General features: G+C 32.3%; 1 protein-coding gene across 2 annotated transcripts; it reads right to left on the reverse strand.

Annotated features, from left to right (window-relative positions):
- Positions 1–1,835: 1,835 nt before the first annotated feature.
- On the reverse strand, positions 1,836–17,637 carry LOC111711686 (monoacylglycerol lipase ABHD12). 2 transcript variants are annotated; one of them, XM_023486085.1, is made up of 13 exons: positions 17,564–17,637; positions 14,740–14,781; positions 13,726–13,794; positions 13,174–13,218; positions 12,506–12,570; positions 12,313–12,355; positions 10,005–10,084; positions 8,066–8,163; positions 7,706–7,798; positions 5,861–5,939; positions 5,406–5,455; positions 3,776–3,839; positions 1,836–2,869 (listed from the first exon to the last, which is right to left on the reverse strand). In XM_023486085.1, exons 2-13 carry the CDS (start codon positions 14,764–14,766, stop codon positions 2,782–2,784), a joined length of 801 nt encoding a protein of 266 aa, XP_023341853.1. In that variant the 5' UTR covers positions 14,767–14,781; positions 17,564–17,637; the 3' UTR covers positions 1,836–2,781. The 2 variants fall into 2 exon arrangements, with proteins under 2 accessions (XP_023341853.1, XP_023341852.1); XM_023486084.1 differs by lacking the exon at positions 17,564–17,637 and adding an exon at positions 15,178–15,272.
- Positions 17,638–19,960: the final 2,323 nt, after the last annotated feature.

Raw genomic sequence — 19,960 nt, forward strand, 5'->3', positions numbered from 1 at the left:
CGAAATATTTACATAATCTCATTATTTATATAACCCCTTTAATATTTAAACAATCCCTTTCAAGAAAAAATTGAGTAATCCCTTCCATAGAAATATTTAAACAATCCCTTTAAAAAGAAATAATTAAATAATTTGACCCCCCTCTAAATCCCATGTTTGATGTCCAAATATGACAAATGATACATCATTGAAAAGCTCTTGTGCTCTACTTTTAGAATCTACAAAAAAAATTGCAAATTTGCAAAAATTGAATTTTTTATCGCAAAATCCAGTTATATAGTAAAAACTTTGCAAACAAATTTGTCCAAAACATGAAAAATTATACATTTTTAAAAAGCCCTAGACCATGCCATTTCAAATATGCAAAAAATTTTGCAAAATTTTAAATAACCTGATTTTTAATCAAGAAAAACTAAAAATGTGCATATTTACTTTGACAGGTTGTTTGCAAAAATTTTGCAATTTTTTTCGCAAAACTTGTGCAATTCGTTTCCTTATGTCAAAGGCTTTCCAAAAAGCTAAATTTTATCAAAATCTTACAAGTGGAAGTGGGTCAAAACAAAGATTTAGTTTGTTACAGGAAAAAGCAGTCATTCAGGCAGTGTGCCTGAGGACTCAGGCAGTTAGTATTAAAACCCGGTTTTAGGCATAAAGGGAAGGCTTTGGGTATGTAGGAAAAGTCAGAACATTTCAACAGCCTCAGACCAATACTTTTTGAGGGTTAAACAATCCCTTTTATCGAAATATTTAAATAACCCCTTTCATTGAAATATCTACAGAAATATTTTAGCAATCCTTGTAATAGAAACATTTGATCAATCGCTTCAAAAGAAATGTTTTAACAATGCCACTAAAAGAAATACTTAAACAATCCCTCTAAAAGAAATATTTGAACAACCCCTTTCATAGAAATATTTGAATAAATATGTAAAGAAATTTTCAAAGAATCCCTTTAAACGAAATATATAAACAATAAAGAAATAATTACAAAATTCCTTTACAAGAAACATTTGAAGAATCCCATTAAAGGAAATATTTCAATAATTCCTTTAAAAAGAAATTTTTAAACAATTCCCTTAAAAGAAATAATTAAACAATAAAAAATATTTCATCAATCCCTTACATAGAAATATTTAAACAATCTCTTTAAAAAAAATATTTGAATTATCCCTTTGAAAGAAATATTTGAACAATCCCTTTAAAAAAGATATTTATAAAATCCTTTTAACAACTGAATTATTTGAATAAACAATTTCTAAAGCTTTAAATTATGCTGACTGCTGACTGCTTAGTCTTTAAAACCCTTCTGAAAATATTGCTTACAACTTTCCCTTGAGTTTAATTCTTGTGTTCGTTTTAATAGAACAGAACCAGCGATTTTAAAATCTCGGGAAGATATTGCTCGGGTCTAAGCTGTCGTAGGGCCTTATTTACAGTTTGAGCTTTCGGATTCAAGCTTCATCTTATTTTCCCCAAAGTTGAGTTCAAAAGGCCAGTTTAATATTATATCTTGCGGATTTTCATATAAGATTATTTGCACATTCGGGTTTTTTTTGAGAATAAGACTCGCATTGAGCTTTATTCTCTACTAAAACCAATCACGGTCGGTTTTATTTTCATTGGGCCTAACTCCTTAAGTCGAGCCTAAGACCTCGCATGTGTCAATCAAGTGTCACAAGCTGGTGTCAGAGTTGGGTCGAATATTGGGTCTTAAAGTTGTGTTTAAGGAATTACGGCTGGAGCCAAAGTTTTTAAATCGCGGGCTCTGTAAATGTAATTTCAAGTTACTCAGGTATTCTTACTTTCTTCTTCTGATTAAGAATTCGTGGAACAGATTATTTTTTTAAATTTAATTTATTTATATATATAGCTTTGTAGGCATAAATCACAGCAAGAACTTTGACAATTTCGTTCAGTAATTTTCGTTATATCTTGAAAAATTAAACAAATTACAATTTATTTAATGAATCAAAATTTTCTTAATATATTTTCGTCAATTTTTAAGATGTAAGAAAGGTGCAGACCACTTTCTGAAAATCTCGTCAGACGTGCAGTCTCGGTTTTTTACTTTCTTTGCCATGCATTAAATATCAGAAATCAAAGACGACTTTCAAGTCGACTCTCAATTCCCATGTTCAATGGGACACCCTGCAGTACGTTAACTTAAAATGGCCAGTATTGCCCTGACAAGAAAAACTAAGCAGATGTCCGCAAAATTTAAATTTTGCAGTTATCAGCAAAAAGTTGAATTTAGCAGATGTCTGCAAAATTTTGAACTTAGCAGATATCTGCAAAATGATGAATTTAGCAGATATTTGCACAATGATGAATTTAGCAGATATCTGCAAAATGATGAATTTAGCTGATATCTGCACAATGATGAATTTAGCAGATATATGCAAAATCTTGAATTTTGCAGATATCTGCAAAATCTTGAATTTGGTAGATATCTGGAAAATCTTGAATTTAGCAGATATCTGCAAAATCTTGAATTTAGCAGATATCTGCAAAATGATGAATTTAGCAGATATCTGCAAAATCTTGAATTTTTAGCAGATATCTGTAAAATGGTGAATCTAAAATCTTGAATTTAGCAGATATATGCAATATCTTGAATTTAGCATATATCTGCAAAATGATGAATTTAGCAGATATCTGCAAAATCTTGAATTTAGCAAATATCTGTAAAATCTTGAATTTAGCAGATATCTGCAAAATCTTGAATTTAGCAGATATCTACAAAATGATGAATAATTAGCAAATATCTGCAAAATCCTGAATTTAGCAGATGTCTGCAAAATCTTGAATTTGTTTGATAAATCCGCGAGTAGTTGATATTCCAATATGGCCTAGACCCTCCTCATCAAATCTAAAATAAATTTGTTTATTTTTTTATAAATGTTTTTTAACGTAAACAGATTTGTAATCTTATTCGTAATAATAAAAATAATAGAATAAAAATCTTGGTGGATAACAGGCGAAAGTAAATCTCATTTCCGAAATGTTGCCTTTTTTGATACAAGCCCTCTAAGTAAAAAAAAAGTATTTCAGGCTTATAATAATTCATTTTGGTTTGATTGTTAACATTTTCATGTCATATTGCTGTCTATAATTGTATAACATGATGTAATTTTCAAGCTTTTTAGTTTTTTTAAGGGGTTCAAAGTTATAATTTTTAGATATTGGGAGTTAGAGGTAAGTGCAATACGGAAAATTGTCCAGAAAAGCGTCAGGATATAGATAGAAGAGTTTTTATTTCAATCATTTTCGCGGTTTTTTCGTCATGATTTTCCCAAATCAATTATAAATTTCCCAAATTTTTATAATTATATTAATATTTATTATAAGACTTTTAAAGCGCTTTTTTCGCACATTTACAAAATTTTACAAAAATCAAATAAATTTGGAAATTTTTTGGAATTTTGAGCATCCATGAACCTTTCCTTGGGTCATGTGATGTCACACACAAAATGGGGCCGGATCGGTTCTATCGTTTTGACGTTTATCCTACAAACAGACAAAATGACATACAGACAAGAAAAGTATATATCTATATATAAATTTGGCTTGTCTGTCTGTTTGTTTGTATCTAATAAACGTCAAAACGGCTGAACCGATCGGGCCCAAATTTTTTGTGGAACATCACATGACCACAGAAAAGGTTTATGAATGATCAAAATTTCAAATATTTGTCTCCATCAAAATTCGATCTTCATTAAATTTCTGAAAATTTTGAAAATCCACGAAATTTTTTGTGAAAATAAATATAAATGACCTGACAAGATCAATATCAAGCTTTCCATGTTGTTTAGAGTCCTCAACAAGGGACACAGATTGTCCTGGGGACAAACAGATTTGCAAATTTACAATACAGTCAGAACCAGAAAACTTTGGAATAGGTAGACGACTTTTAGACTCAAGTTTTAATTTTAATAGTCCAATGGACAAGAGATACAGCAATTGAGCATTGTCAACAAACCCATGTAACTTTATAAGTGGTTTAATTACATTCTAATAAAACTTATTTCCAAATAAAAACATCAATTACACTTTAGTATTGCTAATTATCGTCTTCCTATTCCACAGTTTTCTGGTTCTCACTCTAGGTCACAAAACAGTAGATAAAACAGCAAATATCAAAACGGAATAAAGAGCAAATAAAAATTTTCTAATTTTAGTGTAACCTAAGTATTTAGTCTAAATGCTTAGATTAATAAAAATAATAGATAAGACACAAGATGTCGTCTTTTCAAGATTCATAAGTATTTTGTTCCCAATAACCCTGAGGCAGTTACGCGTAGTCAGCGTAGAGAGAGAGCCCTTTTCTACGCCGACTACGCGTAACTCTTTTGGACTTCTACCTCTAAATGTATTAGTCTTTGCTAAAGCTCTGATTTTCTAATCTCTATATATTTGCAACCCCAATATGTTTACCTAAGATATTTCAAATATGAATTCTGTTAGGTATAATAGAAATTTGAAATATCAAAGGTTTACACCGCCAGGTTGAAAAGGTAAAGGGATTAGAAAATTTAGGTTTGTGGCAAAGACTCAAAGGAATTTCGTTTTTGCCACAAACTCAAATGTTCAAATCTCTATATCTTTAAAATCTGACGATGTAAACCTTTTATATTTCAAACGTAGACCATTTTAACTCACAGTATTACTATTTTGAAATATCAAAGGCCTACGAATTTGTAAGATAAAGAGATTGGAAAATCAGAGTTTGTGGCAAAACCTCAATTCCTTTATCCCAATTATCGACATATTATTTCTGATTCTGATAACATAATTAAAACTGTACTGAATGTGTACCAATTGCAGAGCCAAAATTTGATATAAACTCCCCAGTCCCCAGTTCCCCTGTTTGGGGTCTATACATTTGTGTAGATTTTAAATTAAGAACTTAGAAAACCAAAAGAGAATGTAAAGAAATCACATGAAAAAATGGTATCTATAAAACATGCAGATCCCATTCATGAAACCGGTTTTCCGCTACTGAGTTTCATTATGATACGCTGTCTTAAGTTTCGCACTCAGAGCCGGAAATTTAAGAGAGTATCTTTGAATGCAACAAAACATTTGATATCTACAAAAGGAATTGAGTCTTTGTCACTATGATTTTCTAATCTCTATATCTTTGTAATCCAATGCCGTAGACCTTTGATATTTCAAACTATGAATTCTGTTAGATGAAAAAATATCTAAGCTTGAAATATCAAAGGATTACACCATCAGGTGGAAAAAATATAGGTATTAGAAAATCAGAGTTAGTTACAAAGACTCAATTCCTTTGCATAACCCACTCACAAAACCCGGGTTCCGACACCGGGTTTCATGACAATACCCTGTCTTATATTTCGGGCTAAGTACGCCCTATTGTAGATACTTGATAATCTATTTGCCTATTGGTACAACTTGATCAACTTCAGCATGAAGGATTCGAACTGGAACCCTAGAATTACAGGAAATATAAAAAATATGAACAAGTATAAAATAAACAAATCAGTAAGTTTAAAGATTGTTGAATTATAGACGAAAACATGTTTGATTTCAAATAAAAGAAACCGAATGCTTCTCTCTCTCGTTAGTTCAGGGTGATCCGTTATTCGAAACCCTGTACTAAGAAAAAACCAGGNCTAAAAAATAGAAGCTTACAACCTTTACCGTAAAAAGTAACCTTAGGTTTTTGGCCAAAGAAAACCAGATGTGTTTGTTTTACACAAAAAGAAACTACATAGCTTCTGTTGACGAATAAAAAAATTAAATACTTTGTTCTAGCCAATGATAGAAACCTCATGTATTGCTTTAAAAAAAGATAACATAAAAAGCATAAAAGCTTAAAAAGAGAAGAAAAAACCTGATTTGTTTGACCCAATTAATGGAGTTGAACAGAATATCATATTCGGCCAGCATGGACTCAACTCCCAATATGGACTCTAAAAAATAGGTTTGAAAAGTTTTTGAAAATTACGTAATTTAAATTCGCAATTATTTAAAGGGACTGTAAGCGTAATTTCAAATGAACCTCTATGCAAAGATGGCAATGCTTGATTCCCACCGGTTCCTGCCCTTAAAGTATGAATTTGATATCAGTTTATTAGTTTGAAACCAGATTATTTAAAATTTGAGGTTCTCTACCAAATTATTATTATTATTATAAAGATTTATTCACACACAAAGATATAAATACATATATAAATGGTGTAGTTAAAATTTGTTTAAATAAATTTTTTTGAAAGCAAACTTTGAAGGAAAAACCCATCGAGAAAAAATTTGTTTTTATTGGAGAACAATAAAGATAATGGCGACCAGTATTTAAAATTAAGTATTCCGAAAACTTAGACTTTTTAGAACAAAAGCAACGAAAATAATAAAAGTGAAGGTTTTATTAATATTAAAAAATAAAATCAATATTTTTAATCAATCTCCAGCTTTCGTTGTTTAATTAAAAGGAAATCTAATGAAAAGCCTAATTAAATTTAATTTTATTAAGGCTAGGTGGAATGTTGAACCATAATAAAATGAAAGTATAAATAGGATGAGAGAGCCGATCCTAATTTAAATCAGTATCTTAATGAGAATCTGGAGAATTTTAAATTAAATTTTTAGATTAAATTTTCAAACCATTTTACCAAAATCTATAAAAAAAAAACAATGAAATGTTAAAAAGTGGAAGCTCAAAACCATTAATTTAATTTTTTTTTATAATTGGAACATTATACTTCGAAACAACCAAAACGAGTGTTTATTATGTACTAACAATGACAAGGTCCTAAATGAATTTTATTTAGTTCCAAAACATATTACGTTTTATTAATTAAATGAAATGGTTTTATGTTAATGATATATACTTTACACTGATTATTTTACATAAAAGTTTAATTTCTAAATAATATAAAAAATGTTTTTCTGTTAATACTATTGCTTTCATTTTATTTAGTGCATCTTTGACTGACTGGGTGTTAACTTTATTTATATCATCCTGTAATCCATGATGAACTCTTTCTTGTATATTTTGCTGCACTTTATCAAAATCTTCTCCTAGAGTATGCTGGGAGTACAGATTTTCATAGATTTCTTGACTTGCTTATTTTTACTTCAGGAATACCAGGTGGGTTGGATCTTAGCTACCTCTCCGTGTGTAATTAGCCTGAGAGTACACTTGGGATAGTTTACTGATAAAGGATAATAAGAGATTACATGGCCTATTCATGCAGTAAAAACATCAAATATGCAGTACGCTTTTGGAGATTAAGTTTTGTATCTTAGAACAGTTTATTAACGATGAAATATTGCTCTGTAAAAGGCTGTAAATGTACGTCTTCCTGTGAAAATGGAATCCTGCACATGATAATAGAGTAATGAACATGGAAAACAAATTCTCCATTTTAATATTTTCAGAAATCATCCCCGAGTATTACTGTAATATAAATATTGACCTTTAGAAGTGAAGTACATGGCCTGTACAATTAGTAAATGGCGAACATCATCACTCTATATACATATTATATCCTCGATGAGGAAACATAGAGGAATTTTATCAAATTATAGAATTGTTCAATCTAAAAACGACAATATCTTCCACATTATTACTCAGATAAAGGTTTCAAGAGTATCATTGTGAATCTGGAGTTGCCCACTTTGCATAGAGAGTCATTTCAACTTTCGAGTTTAATTTTATAAATAAAAATTTTTGTCTAACCAATAAAAGTTGCAATTCTAGATCTGTTTAGGGTCCATCCAATAGAGTGAAAGGGAGAATCTAGAAGAACACCATCTATTCGCAGGCCTTCCTCTAAGCAAGAAATATTTTCAAAATCAGTCCTTCCTCTAATTAACTCTATATAAGAAAACAAAATTTTTCTAAACAAATTTTCTTAACACCAATAATATAAGAGCTCATGAGAATTGCATGTGTAAAAAAACTCCTGAATTATTCAAATTTCCAACTGAATTTGTCATTTTACGTAACTAGCTTTGACAAATTCCAGAAATTAAAGATTTACACTCACTAGAATAAAGTCATTAATAAATAATTTTAATATGTTGTTTTTCTTTTTACCTTGTCCCAAAACTGTTGCATGAGTTGCTATCCCAGATCCCATGGAGTGCCCATACAAAACCAATTTAAAATCATCTCCCAGATTTTCTCTTAGTTCCCTGAAAATTTGATTATTTGCTCAAACTAAAATTTTCTAATCCTGAGCCGACGATTTAAAAGATTAGGCTTCAGTCTTAATTCCTTAGACCCAGGTTTAAAGCTCACCTCAGACTCAACCTATGAACCAGCTAACGGCATCTTGTGCCACGTGATTAACAGCTGCCAGATCTTTGGCTCGACTTAAGGTAGTTAGGCTTTATGAAAATAAACCCGATCTTGGTTGGTTTTAGGGAAGAATTAGTCTCTATATGCTAAGTCGTATTCTAATCAAATTCCTCTAATCCACCAATTCCACTCATGATAATCTGCCAAATAAAATATTAAAATGGTTCAATAAACCCGACGTTGTGAAAAGTAAATTGCAATTTAAATCCAAATCTCCAGCATAAGTTAAACTCAGCTTTAACCTAAGTCTTATTTTCCTACATTTTTAAATCGCGGGCTCAGATGTCTTTCTATGAATAGCGCGAAGAAGTTGAACCTCTTAGACGTTAAATTGAACAGCGCGCGCCGGTTCGAAATAAAGAGTTCAGGATTTAGAAATGACGAAAACAGACAAAGGCATTGAGTTTTTGCCACAAAATCCAGTTGTCTAATCCCTATATCTGTAGAAACCAAACATCGTCGACTTTTGATATTTTAAACTAAAAACTCTGTTATTAGATCTAATAACCTAAATTTGAAATATCAAACATTTATAACATCATGTTCCAAAGATATAAGGATTATATATATATATATATATATATCCATAGACACAGTGTTTCGTCCTATAAGGACTCATCAGTATGGCTCTNTATCCCCTGCAGTGCAGTATTATTATGGGGGGGGGGCCCACCAATCATGAAAAAAAAAAAAAGATTTTAATACTTCTACTTAACGAATAAATGACGGAAATTATTTCAAAACTCAAAGATGACCTCTTGTCTTGCTTACTGTCATGTTTGAATAAACACGTTCACGGGGAGCCGTAGTGCATTTGAATTTCCGAGACGGGTCAACCTGTCCGGTCCCAGTTTGTACTGTATCCCCCGAACATTGGGTAAATAAAGCAGACACTGTCAGGGGTGCGTGCGCCTTATTCAATAATTTTTCTACGATTTTTTTTACGATTCTCTTAAGACTTTAAGATATTTAAATTTTTTTCTTAGTTAACCCACATCTAGCCCCTTTTGAGGAGACAACTACAATGTTTTTGATACATTTACTCATCGTTGAACATGATAGATTAGAGTATATCTATAATACTCAAATGATGAGAGTGTGTGCATTCTCACCATGGTGCTGTGAAGAGTAGCGCCACATCCAGGGAATAGGAATAAAGGAAAAGGAAATGGCACGGTCTGGCATGAAAAAGCCAGTCGCACTGCTTTGCAGACCAGTACGTTAACCTTTCACACACTCTTTTGGTACAGACACACAAAATGATTACAGTCAAGGAAATTGCAGAACAATATTTTCAATTATAATTAAGCTTGAATAACGACTATATTTATTGTAAACTTTAATCAAGTTATATTCTTTACATGCAAATTTGGCTTATAGTGTTGATTTAAATATATATAAAATATACTACATGTATATTAAACTTATTTTTAAGTAAACAATTAAAAATAAACAAATGTACTCTCCTAGACTGTACAAATACCGAGATTCGTATGTACTGTATATACCTACAGTACACACCTTCGGTACGTTAACCTTACACACACTCTTTTGGTACAGACACCCTCATATGACGTTTCCACCCACTTTCCTTTCAGATCTGCACAGCACTGGTGATAATGCATTCACTATCATACAATCAAAACATCTTTAAAAGTGTGAACATAATATTTACCTGTAATCAATGGTCAGAGTATAAAACCCTAATCTCTGAAAGGTTTTGTATGCTGCTATCCTATGCGAGGCACCTCGGTTCTATTTTCAAAATATTATCATTAAAGTGATTATATATATATACGCCGCTATTCTATGCGAGGCACCTCTGTACCCCCACTAAACCATTGTCTTGATAAAAATAAGGAAGAGATCGTCGTTTTTAATATTTCAGAATACTAACTACTTACAAGTTCTTTCATTGTACTGTTAAATAAGTGCGAAAATCACTTGTTCAGAAACCCAACAATTGCATGTGATAAATGTTTCATACAGAAAAACAAGGATATCTACAAAAATTTTAATCGTAGGCTTTCTATGGCACCCTTGTGAATGGGCCTGGAATGGTATTCAATATATATAATATACTAGGATTGGGAATAGTATCCAATATCTGTACTAGGATTGGGAATAGTATCCAATATCTATACTAGGATTGGGAATAGTATCCAATATCTATACTAGGATTGGGAATGGTATCCAATATATATATACTAGGATTGGGATTGGTATAAAATATCTATAATAGGATTGGGATTGGTATCAAATATCTATACTTGGATTGGGAATGGTATCAAATATCTATACTAGAATTGAGAATAGTATCCAATATCTATACTAGGATTGGGAATGGTACCAATATCTATATTTGGATTGGGAATGGTATCAAATATCTATACTAGGATTGTGAATTGTAATTTTCCTCTAAGATGAAAACTTAACCCTATTCCAACTGCAGGAGGAGTTTTTAGGGGTGTGAGGATATTTAAATTTTTGACATTTTAACTGACAAAATTTCCTTTCACTTCCTGCAAAAAGCTAGGCTTTAAAACCTACTGTCGGACATTATGTATCAACCCTGACTTCCTGTAATTGGATTTCAACATTTTATAGCTCTTTGGAAAACCTCTGACAAAAAGGAGTTTATTTTACAAGGTTGCAAAGATATGTTTGTGTGTAATACTATTAATTAGTATCGCAAAAGGGAAATACAGGAAACCCCCTCTGCCCCCCCCCCCGGGCCCCCCCGGGCTGAGGAGACGTCAGTAGGAATAGGGTTAATTATATAAGAAATCCATCAAATCTATGAATAAGCACGTTGCAAGTCCACACCTCTACTTATATAAATGTACATCAGAACAAATCAATATTGGTTCTCATTGCTGCACCGCAAAGAATTGCATCGATAAGGTTTCATTAAAGGGACTGTAGAGGAAAAATGAAAGGGGGTAAAGGATGAAACCTGAAAATCTCAGATTTTAAACGATACCTATTAGACATCTATCTTATGTTCCTGTCTCAAGAAATTGACAAAAAAAAACTGTGTCAAATTATATCAAAACGGGCATATGCCAGATTTTGTATAAAAATTGTAGTATTAAATAGATCATATTCAACAACTACGCAACACGTAAAGCTAACGAAGTGCATCCTGGCCGTATCGGAATACTTTCAGTCACATTTTAATCATTTAAATTTCAAATCCTTCAAAACACCGTAAGAGACCTTTGTACTTCCTATTCATTTCTATTAATATTTAAAACACGAAGCCTAACAAAAAAAATACAAAATATCAAATAAGAAAACGTAATGGTTCAAAATGGTTTCCTAAGTTAAAACCAAGACCTCTAGTTTACCGTGGCAACCAATCTAAAAACGATTATATCTCACAGAAGCCTGAGAATCTCAGGTTTGCTCCTATTATATTTTTTAATTTTGCATTTTGCATTTTTATTAATATTATCAATTAAATCTAAAAAAAATGCACAATAAAAATTAAATAATTATATCAGGAGCAAACCTGAGAACTTCAGGTTGCTGTGAGATATAGTCGTTTTCAGATTGGTTGCGTAATTGATGAATATGATCTATTTAATACTACAACTTTTATACAAAATCTTGCATATGCCCGTATTGGCATAATTTTGACACAGTTTTATGTCAATTTCTCGAGACAGGAACATAAGATAGATGTCTTATAGGTATGGTTCATAACATGAGATTTTCAGGTTTCATCCTATACCCCCTTTCATTTTTCCTTTACAATCCCTTTAAGTTCATTGAATTTAGAATTTTCAACGTACATTTATTACAATCTATTTTCTAATCACTTTATCCTTGCAAACCAATGTCGTATGAATTCTTGTAGATCAAATAGTCCAAGTTTAAATATCAAAGGTTTACTCAATTACTTTACAAAAAACTCATCAAATTAAAGTAAAAATTGTTTTTAAAGTTTGATATATTAGGCTATTATGAAAAAGATTCACCTTAGCATTTCCATGAAGCAATAAAAATACAGTGTCTTCTTTACTATAAAAAATGAATTTTAAAAAAAGGCGCTGAATTCAAATGAAATAATTATTTATCTCTTTATTATTGCATCTCCTGGGGTTGCAATTCAAATATAGAGATTTAATTTTCCAAAATTTTGTTCAAAAGTGTTTACTTAAAAAATTTTACCTAAGTTTCGGTGACTTGAAAATGTTGTCTGGACAAGAGTCTTTTTTGCAAAACTGATAATCAGCCTGGAAAAATATATAAAAAAAGACTCTTTTTATATATAAAAGAAGTATTCTGGCCAATTTGTGTCAGCTTTCCCAAGCTGAAGCGATAAAGTCAATTCAGAACAAGGTTCAGATTTGATTTTATAGCAATAACCATGATTAAGGAATTCCTCCCACCTAAACTTACAAACTCGGGGTGAAACTTAAAAAATCCAACTATTTTAAACGATGTTTTGATAAAAATTCTCTTTTTTTAAAAGTCGCCAAAAGATAACAACGAAAATAACCTTAGCTTGGTTTTAAAGTTAAGTGAGTCAGGAAAAGCTAGAAGGAAAATCTGGGGTTGCAAATTAGTAGATTATATATATCTATTTTGAGAACAAAAATAAAATGTCAGAATTGATGGTAGTGTAAACAAAACATAAAAATACTGAATCATTTATCTGAGAGAAAAGGGTATTTTTATTTCATTTTCAGGAAAAATTAGGAAAAAGTCTTCAAGATGTTTATTTGCTTTGTTCTTTTAAAATTTAGTGCGGGGTTTTCAATCTTAAAAAACAGATGAATTCCTTTCTTGTCCGTAATTTGCACTAAGACACGGATTTTGAATTTGTTAATGTTTACCTTTTCTGGGCTTATAAACCATCCTCCTATTCTTTCATTCATATCCTGCAGGTTGCAAAAATATAGGATTTGAAAAATTAGAGATTGTGGCGAATGTTCAATTCCTTTCCTGATATATTTTTTCCCCGAAACTAGCAAATAAGGCTTTCTAACCCCTCATGGAGAGGTGGGTGTGGGGACAGCAATATTGAGTTGTCACCATAAACCTCTTATTCGAGTCTAATAAGGCTCGGTATCTTAATCATTTTTTTATTTTTTGAGAAGTGTGACTTATCCTTAAACTGTTGTTATTTCGTGTAAAAATGGTATAAAGTGAACCTTTTTATCAATCTTTGCATCTCTTTATGTAACCTTTCAAATGTTTGCAATTTTGTGAAATTCTAGCAGCCATTCATGGATAAATTTGTGAACGGGAAAAGTAATATAAATTGAAATCGTTATAAATTAATGCAAGCTAATATTGATACAATGTTTGCATATACCACCCCCCCCCCCTGATCACCTAAAAAACCTCAACGGGGGGGGGGAGGGGGATAATATATATCATCCTACCTTGTAACCCTTGAAGTATATGTTGACCGTATTCTCAAGTTTATAGTTTTCAGGATTCGCCAGATCTGCCTGAGTTTTATTCAAAATTAGACTGTTTATATTTTGAAAATTTGATTAACTCTTTAAGTTTAAATAATACAGAGCTACTCACAAAGCATAAGACTTTGGAGAAGACTGCACCACCGGCAGCCGTAGTACATTTGAATTTCCGTGTCACCTTTCCGGTCCCCGTTTGTACTGTACCTAGCTCTAAGGACAGGACTAGCCGGTGCAACAAGGTTGACGCAGTCAGACTTTATGCTTCATATAGGTTGAATTTACTTTTACTAAAGGGGCAGAAGTGCGTGGCACAGAAATCATTTTTTTCACATGCAAGGTGTCTCTCTCATTGTCATACATTTAAAAGAGCATCAAAAAGCTCTCTTCATCAAATTTAATCTACTGAACGTAATTTTTTTTATTTTTTAGGTTATTGTAAAAGTCTCTTCCATTATGAATATATATACTATAAACCCTGACTTTTAAAGATTAGTAAACATGACACTATAAATTGTTGAATGATTTTAATCTGGATAATTTATGTTAGATTGAACTTAGGAAGGATGACATGCTTGGTCCATGAATAACAGGATTACATGATTGTAGGATGAATAACTTGGAAGGATGAATGATAGGATGACAGAAAGGTTTAATAAATAAGAGGATGTCAGAAAGGTTTAATAAATAAGAGGATGACAGAAAGGTTTAATAAATAAGAGGATGTCAGAAAGAATTAATAAATAAGAGGTTGATAAAATGGTTTAATAAATAAGAGGATGACAAAAAGGATGAATAAATAAGAGGATGACAGAAAGGTTTGATAAATAAGAGGATGATATAAAGGATTAATAAATAATAGGATGACAAAAAGGATTAATAAGTAATAGGATGACATAAAGAATAAACGATGAAATGATTGATGATTTAAAAAGTTTTCTATATTAACATATTTATATATATAATATATTTATATACCTTATCATCATTTCCATCATTGACCATGAACAAGATTCTAGTCTAAATAAATTATATGAAAAATATTTTAATCTAAAAGCAAATCCGCGGAATAACTATATCTTTATCATTATCTATACATACACTTTGCTTGTATGTCTGTATGCTTACATATAATAAACGTCAAAACGGCTGAACCTGAAATCTTGCCCAAATGTTTTGTCAGACCTCACATGACCCCAAGAAAGGTTTATGGATGCTCAAAATTACCCAATTTTTTTACTTTACATTTTTTTTGGGGTGGGGAGGGAGGGTGCATATCCTTTAGCCATAGAGTAATTACTCTATGCCTTTAGACCAATTGTTTTTACGCGGGAGGTTGTTTTATGTCGAACTTTGGACGCTTTTTCAGAATGTATTATTCAGAAATATTACCAAGAAATTCCCTTGGAAACTTACCTTTATGAGATAAACAATCCAAGAAGAGAGAAACATTTTTTCTTCAAATTTTGTATTCAAGTTTTAGCAAAAACTGGCATAGTCTCAATTACAATTTTTCATTCAGTGGTAAGGGATTATATCAACACAATGAAAACGACTTTTTTAAAAGTTTTGATTGTTAACAAGCTTTTTTCATATTACAAGTTTATAAGTAATCAAAAAGATCTTTTTTTAATTGACAGCTTCTGTGTATCCATGCTGTTTGGTAGCTTTATGTAAATCAAAATTGAAATCGAAAGTCATCTTCCTTTCCTCCTTACCTCTCATTCACACTTTTCTTCCCAACCTTTCCTCCTTACCTCTCATCCACACTTTTCTTCTTAACCTTTCCTCCTTACCTCTCATCCACACTTTTCTTCCAAACCTTTCCTCCTTACCTCTCATTCACACTTTTCTTCCCAACCTTGCCTCCTTACCTCTCATTCACACTTTTCTTCCCAACCTTTCCTTCTTACCTATCATTCAATCTTTTCTTTCCAACCTCTCCTCCTTACCTATCATTCACTCTTTTCTTCACAACTTTTCCTCCTTACCTCTCATCTACACTTTTCTTCCTAACCTTTCCTCCTTGCCTCTCATCCACACTTTTCTTCCCGACCTCTCCTCATTACCTCTCATCCCAACCTCTCATTCCAACCTGGCATCCCAAACTCTCATTCCAACCTCTCATTCCAACCTGTCATCCCAATCTTTTATCCTAAACGTTCATCCTGACCTTTCATCCCACTGTCATCCCAACCTTTCATCTTAACTTTTCATCCCAACCTTTCATCCTTAACCATTATCGCAGCCTTTCATCATTACCCTTTATTGCTAGCATTTTATGCACAGTTATCATGAAGAATAATATCATTAAATAAAATCCATTATTAAACATCCCACTCTTATTTTCAACAGAACTTGAATGGGTTGCATTTAATTGGAGAATAATATATATCTTTAAGATAAATCCATTATTAAACCTCCCACTCTTATTTTTAGCAGAACTTGAAAAGTTTGCATTTTTGTTTTCGGCTTCATTAAAGTACGTATCAATAATAAATATGGATTTAAAGTTATTACTTTTTTTAATTCTATGAAAAAATGTTGGATGTCAAACTATTAATAGCATTATTATGTCTTTCTGACTTTTGTACTTGTAACCCCAATGAAATAAAATACTGCGGGAACAAAAAAGCAGAGTGCAGTACTTGTCACGTGATGCAGACTGAGACACGTGACCACTATTCTGCACTACCATTGGTGGGATTTCTTGTGACGTAATACGGATTTATGATTTTGCTCTTTTTCTTTCTTTGTATGTATATTAAAAGTTGTAGCAAATGCTGTTCTTTGTAAATAATTTATTCAAACAATCTGTTCTAACCAGTAAACATTTTCCGATATTTATAGTGATAACCAGAAAACTTTGAAATAGGAAGACGACTTTTTAAAACAAGTTAAAAAAATACCAAGAGCATGAGCAAGACACAGAAGGGTGGTAACACACCCATCTTACTAAGTTAGAGATGTAATAAGTGTCAAGTGAAACCATTTACTTTGAAGCAACATCAATTACACTTCAGTATTGCGATAATGTCGTCTTTCTATTCCATTGTTTTCTGGTTATCACTGTATTATTAGTTATCACAATGTCTATTTGATCTTATTGCAAAATTCTTAATGAAATTTTAAACTTAAAAGTAACAACGTAGACAGACACTATTCTATATTATTCTGTCCACCACTGTAAATACTTAATCAAAAAAATTGAGTCTCTCATTTGAATGTAATATTTGATTTTAAAAAGTTGCGTCTATTATTTTATTATGTATGTCCAGTCTATAACTAAGTAAGATAAACTTCTAAATTTTAGAGAGATAAGAAATTGACCGAACTGTATAATACCTGTTGTTAACTCCCCCCCCCCCCTCCCCACCTCTACCGTTGTTACTCAATACGCATGTATACGAAAAAGATTTTTATTTCGCCATTTTAAGTAGACCAAGTCTATTGAATTTGCCACATTTTCGTAACGGCGAGTTACGACTAAAATTCTCGAAATTTCGGTGTTAGGTCATTTCCCGAGCCCAACCTCCCCAACATAATTTCCCCAGTCACAACTTCCCCAACAGCAACTTCCCCAACCGCTAATTTCCCCAACACTAACTTCCCCAACACCAACTTCCCCAACAGCAACTTCCCCAACACCAATTTCCCCATGCAGTAAAATTCTTAACTTCCCCAACAGCAACTTCACTTCACAACGGCTGTTGCTACACATTTTGAATGTTTCCTTTTCTCCACAGTTCCAGAATTATTTAGATTTGTCCCTTGACATTTATTGTAAATTAAGTACTCATACTTATTGCATGGGATCCACCAGAACATTTCTCTTCTTCGAGGACAGTGTACTATAAACTGCCAACATTGTCGACTCTAATCCAACGGATTTTTTCACATTCAAAAAGTTGAGAATTTTTTTGTTTTAAAATTGCGCATTTGTTCATTGGAATAATGTTCAAAACGGAAATATTTGATATTTTACTGCATGGGGAAATTGGTGTTGGGGAAGTTGCTGTTTTACTGCATGGGGAAATTGTTGTTGGGGAAGTTGCTGTTGGGGAAATTAGTGACTGGGGAAGTTAGTGTTGGGGAAGTTGCTGTTGGGGAAATTAGTGACTGGGGAAGTTAGTGTTGGGGAAATTGCTGTTAGGGAAATTAGTGACTTGGGAAGTTAGTGTTCGGGAAATTGCTGTTGGGGAAATTAGTGACTGGGGAAGTTAGTGTTGGGGAAATTGGTTGTAGGGGAAATTACTGTTGGGGAAGATGTCTCGGGGAAGTTGTGACTGGGGAAGTTGCGCTGGGGATCTAACCTAAAACCGAAATTTCACTGACCAAAAATCATCGATACATCAAAATAAAACATTATCAACTATGTTCGTAAAACTGTCTTAACCCTTTTCCGATTGGGCTATTTTTGACTAATAAAGAGTTGGGGGTTCCACCTCCCTTATAATTTTGCCCTTAATGTTGAGAGAGTGAAGTGATATATGTCCTTCGTCCAACTTGTCAAGGCTCATTAAAGGAACTGTAAAGGTAAACTAAAAGGGAGTAAAGGCTGAAACCTGAGCATTTATCCTTAACGTTCATCCTCACCTTTCATTCCAACCTGTCCTCCCAACCTTTCTTCTCCATCTTTCATCCCACCTGTCATCGAAACCTTTTATCCCACCTGTCATCCAAACCTTTCATCCCAATCCCAGCCTTTCAGCCTTACCCTTTATTGCTAGCATTTTATGCACAGTTATAATGAAGAATGATATCTTTAAATAAAATCCATTATTAAACCTCCCGGACTTTATTAACCCTATCCCGATTAGGCCATTTTTGACTAATAAAGAGTGGGGGGGGGGGGGGTTCCACCTCCCATATAATTTTGCCCTTAAAGTTGAGAGAGTGAAGTGATAAATGTCCTTCGTCCAACTTGTCAAGGCTCATTAAAGGAACTGTAAAGGTTAACTAAAAGGGAGTAAAGGCTGAAACCTGAGCATTTCAGGAGTTGATCGAGACCTATATGAGTTCTATCTGATGCTCATGTCTAGAGAAATTGATATAAAACTATGTAAAAATTAATAACAAGAACTATATTTAACAGATTTGGTATAATAATCTAAATTTTAAACAAATCATATTCAGCAAATACGCAAACAATCTGAAAACTACGATATCCCAGAGGAGCCTGAAAAAAATCAGGGTTGCTTCTATTATTATCCCAAAAATCATTCTCTAGGAAATTACCGAATTTTGAGCTATTGAAGATTTACGCATTTTTCTTATATCATGAGCTTCAAAAATTTTTTTCTCGTAGTTACAAACTTTGTATATTATTCCATTTATTCAATTTTGTATGCATCTCTTTTCATTTGTTTATAAAGTAAAACTAATATGGGCAATCTGCTCCGATTGAACCCGTTTGTCATTATCCAGAGCACTGTTACTGTCGAGGAGAGACCCTAAAAGAAGTTTTGTCCAAGAGAGTCTGAGAAATATATAATGATGGTTGCGATCACCGCTATAGCAGATCATGACAAGGTTCGATACACTAGGATAGTTTAAGCGAGTAGATCAGCCCGCGAAACAATCTTACTATAATACGGCTGTCATATACTAATTTTAAATAGTCCCTTTACTATCAAACAACTTAAAAATCATGGAAGAAGACATTTCAAACTATTCACCAACTGTCATGTTCCGTGGGACACACTGTATGTAAAACAAATACACGTGGGAACCCCCCCCCCCCCAACAACCGTGATAGGGTTAATGAGCAATTCGTCTTTGTTATCTCGTTCAATTGTCTTCTTTGTTTCTTATAGCTTTACAAACTGATGATGTAAACCTTTCAAAATTTGACCATTTGCAGATAGATATGGTAAAATGTACAGTTTAAAAAATCTAAGGTCTAAAAAGTCATAGGTTAAAAAGTTATTTGGCTTTTAAAATTAGAGTTTGAGGCACTTCACATCAGTTCATTTTGTATTATTCCTTCTAAATATGTGAGTTTACAATGTATCCCATTATATCCCTAGTTTTCAAGTTTGTATAAAATGTATCAATGTATTAGGGACAGCAGGGGGACGTTTGGAATAATAATGATCAAAGTTTTGATGGCAAGGATTGGTTGGGATAAAACTTGATAAATCCAGGCTCTCACAGTACATGTTTTGAATAATTGAACAGGAATTTGAAAAAAAAATAG

The sequence above is a fragment of the Eurytemora carolleeae genome, unplaced genomic scaffold (genome assembly GCF_000591075.1).
Source record: "Eurytemora carolleeae unplaced genomic scaffold, Eaff_2.0 scaffold516, whole genome shotgun sequence".
Taxonomy (NCBI): domain Eukaryota; kingdom Metazoa; phylum Arthropoda; class Copepoda; order Calanoida; family Temoridae; genus Eurytemora; species Eurytemora carolleeae.

Bases quoted from the DNA above. Each gene is read 5' to 3' on its own strand.
- LOC111711686 (XM_023486084.1), bottom strand. From the start codon at position 15,213: ATGTTTCTCTCTTCTTGGATTGTTTATCTCATAAAG. The intron at 3,840-5,405 runs GCAAATAGATTA...GTTTGTCCCCAG, and splicing joins TGATCAAGTTGTACCAATAG to GACAATCTGTGTCCCTTGTT. The intron at 2,870-3,775 runs GTCATTTATATT...AATTTATTTTAG, and splicing joins CTTGATATTGATCTTGTCAG to ATTTGATGAGGAGGGTCTAG.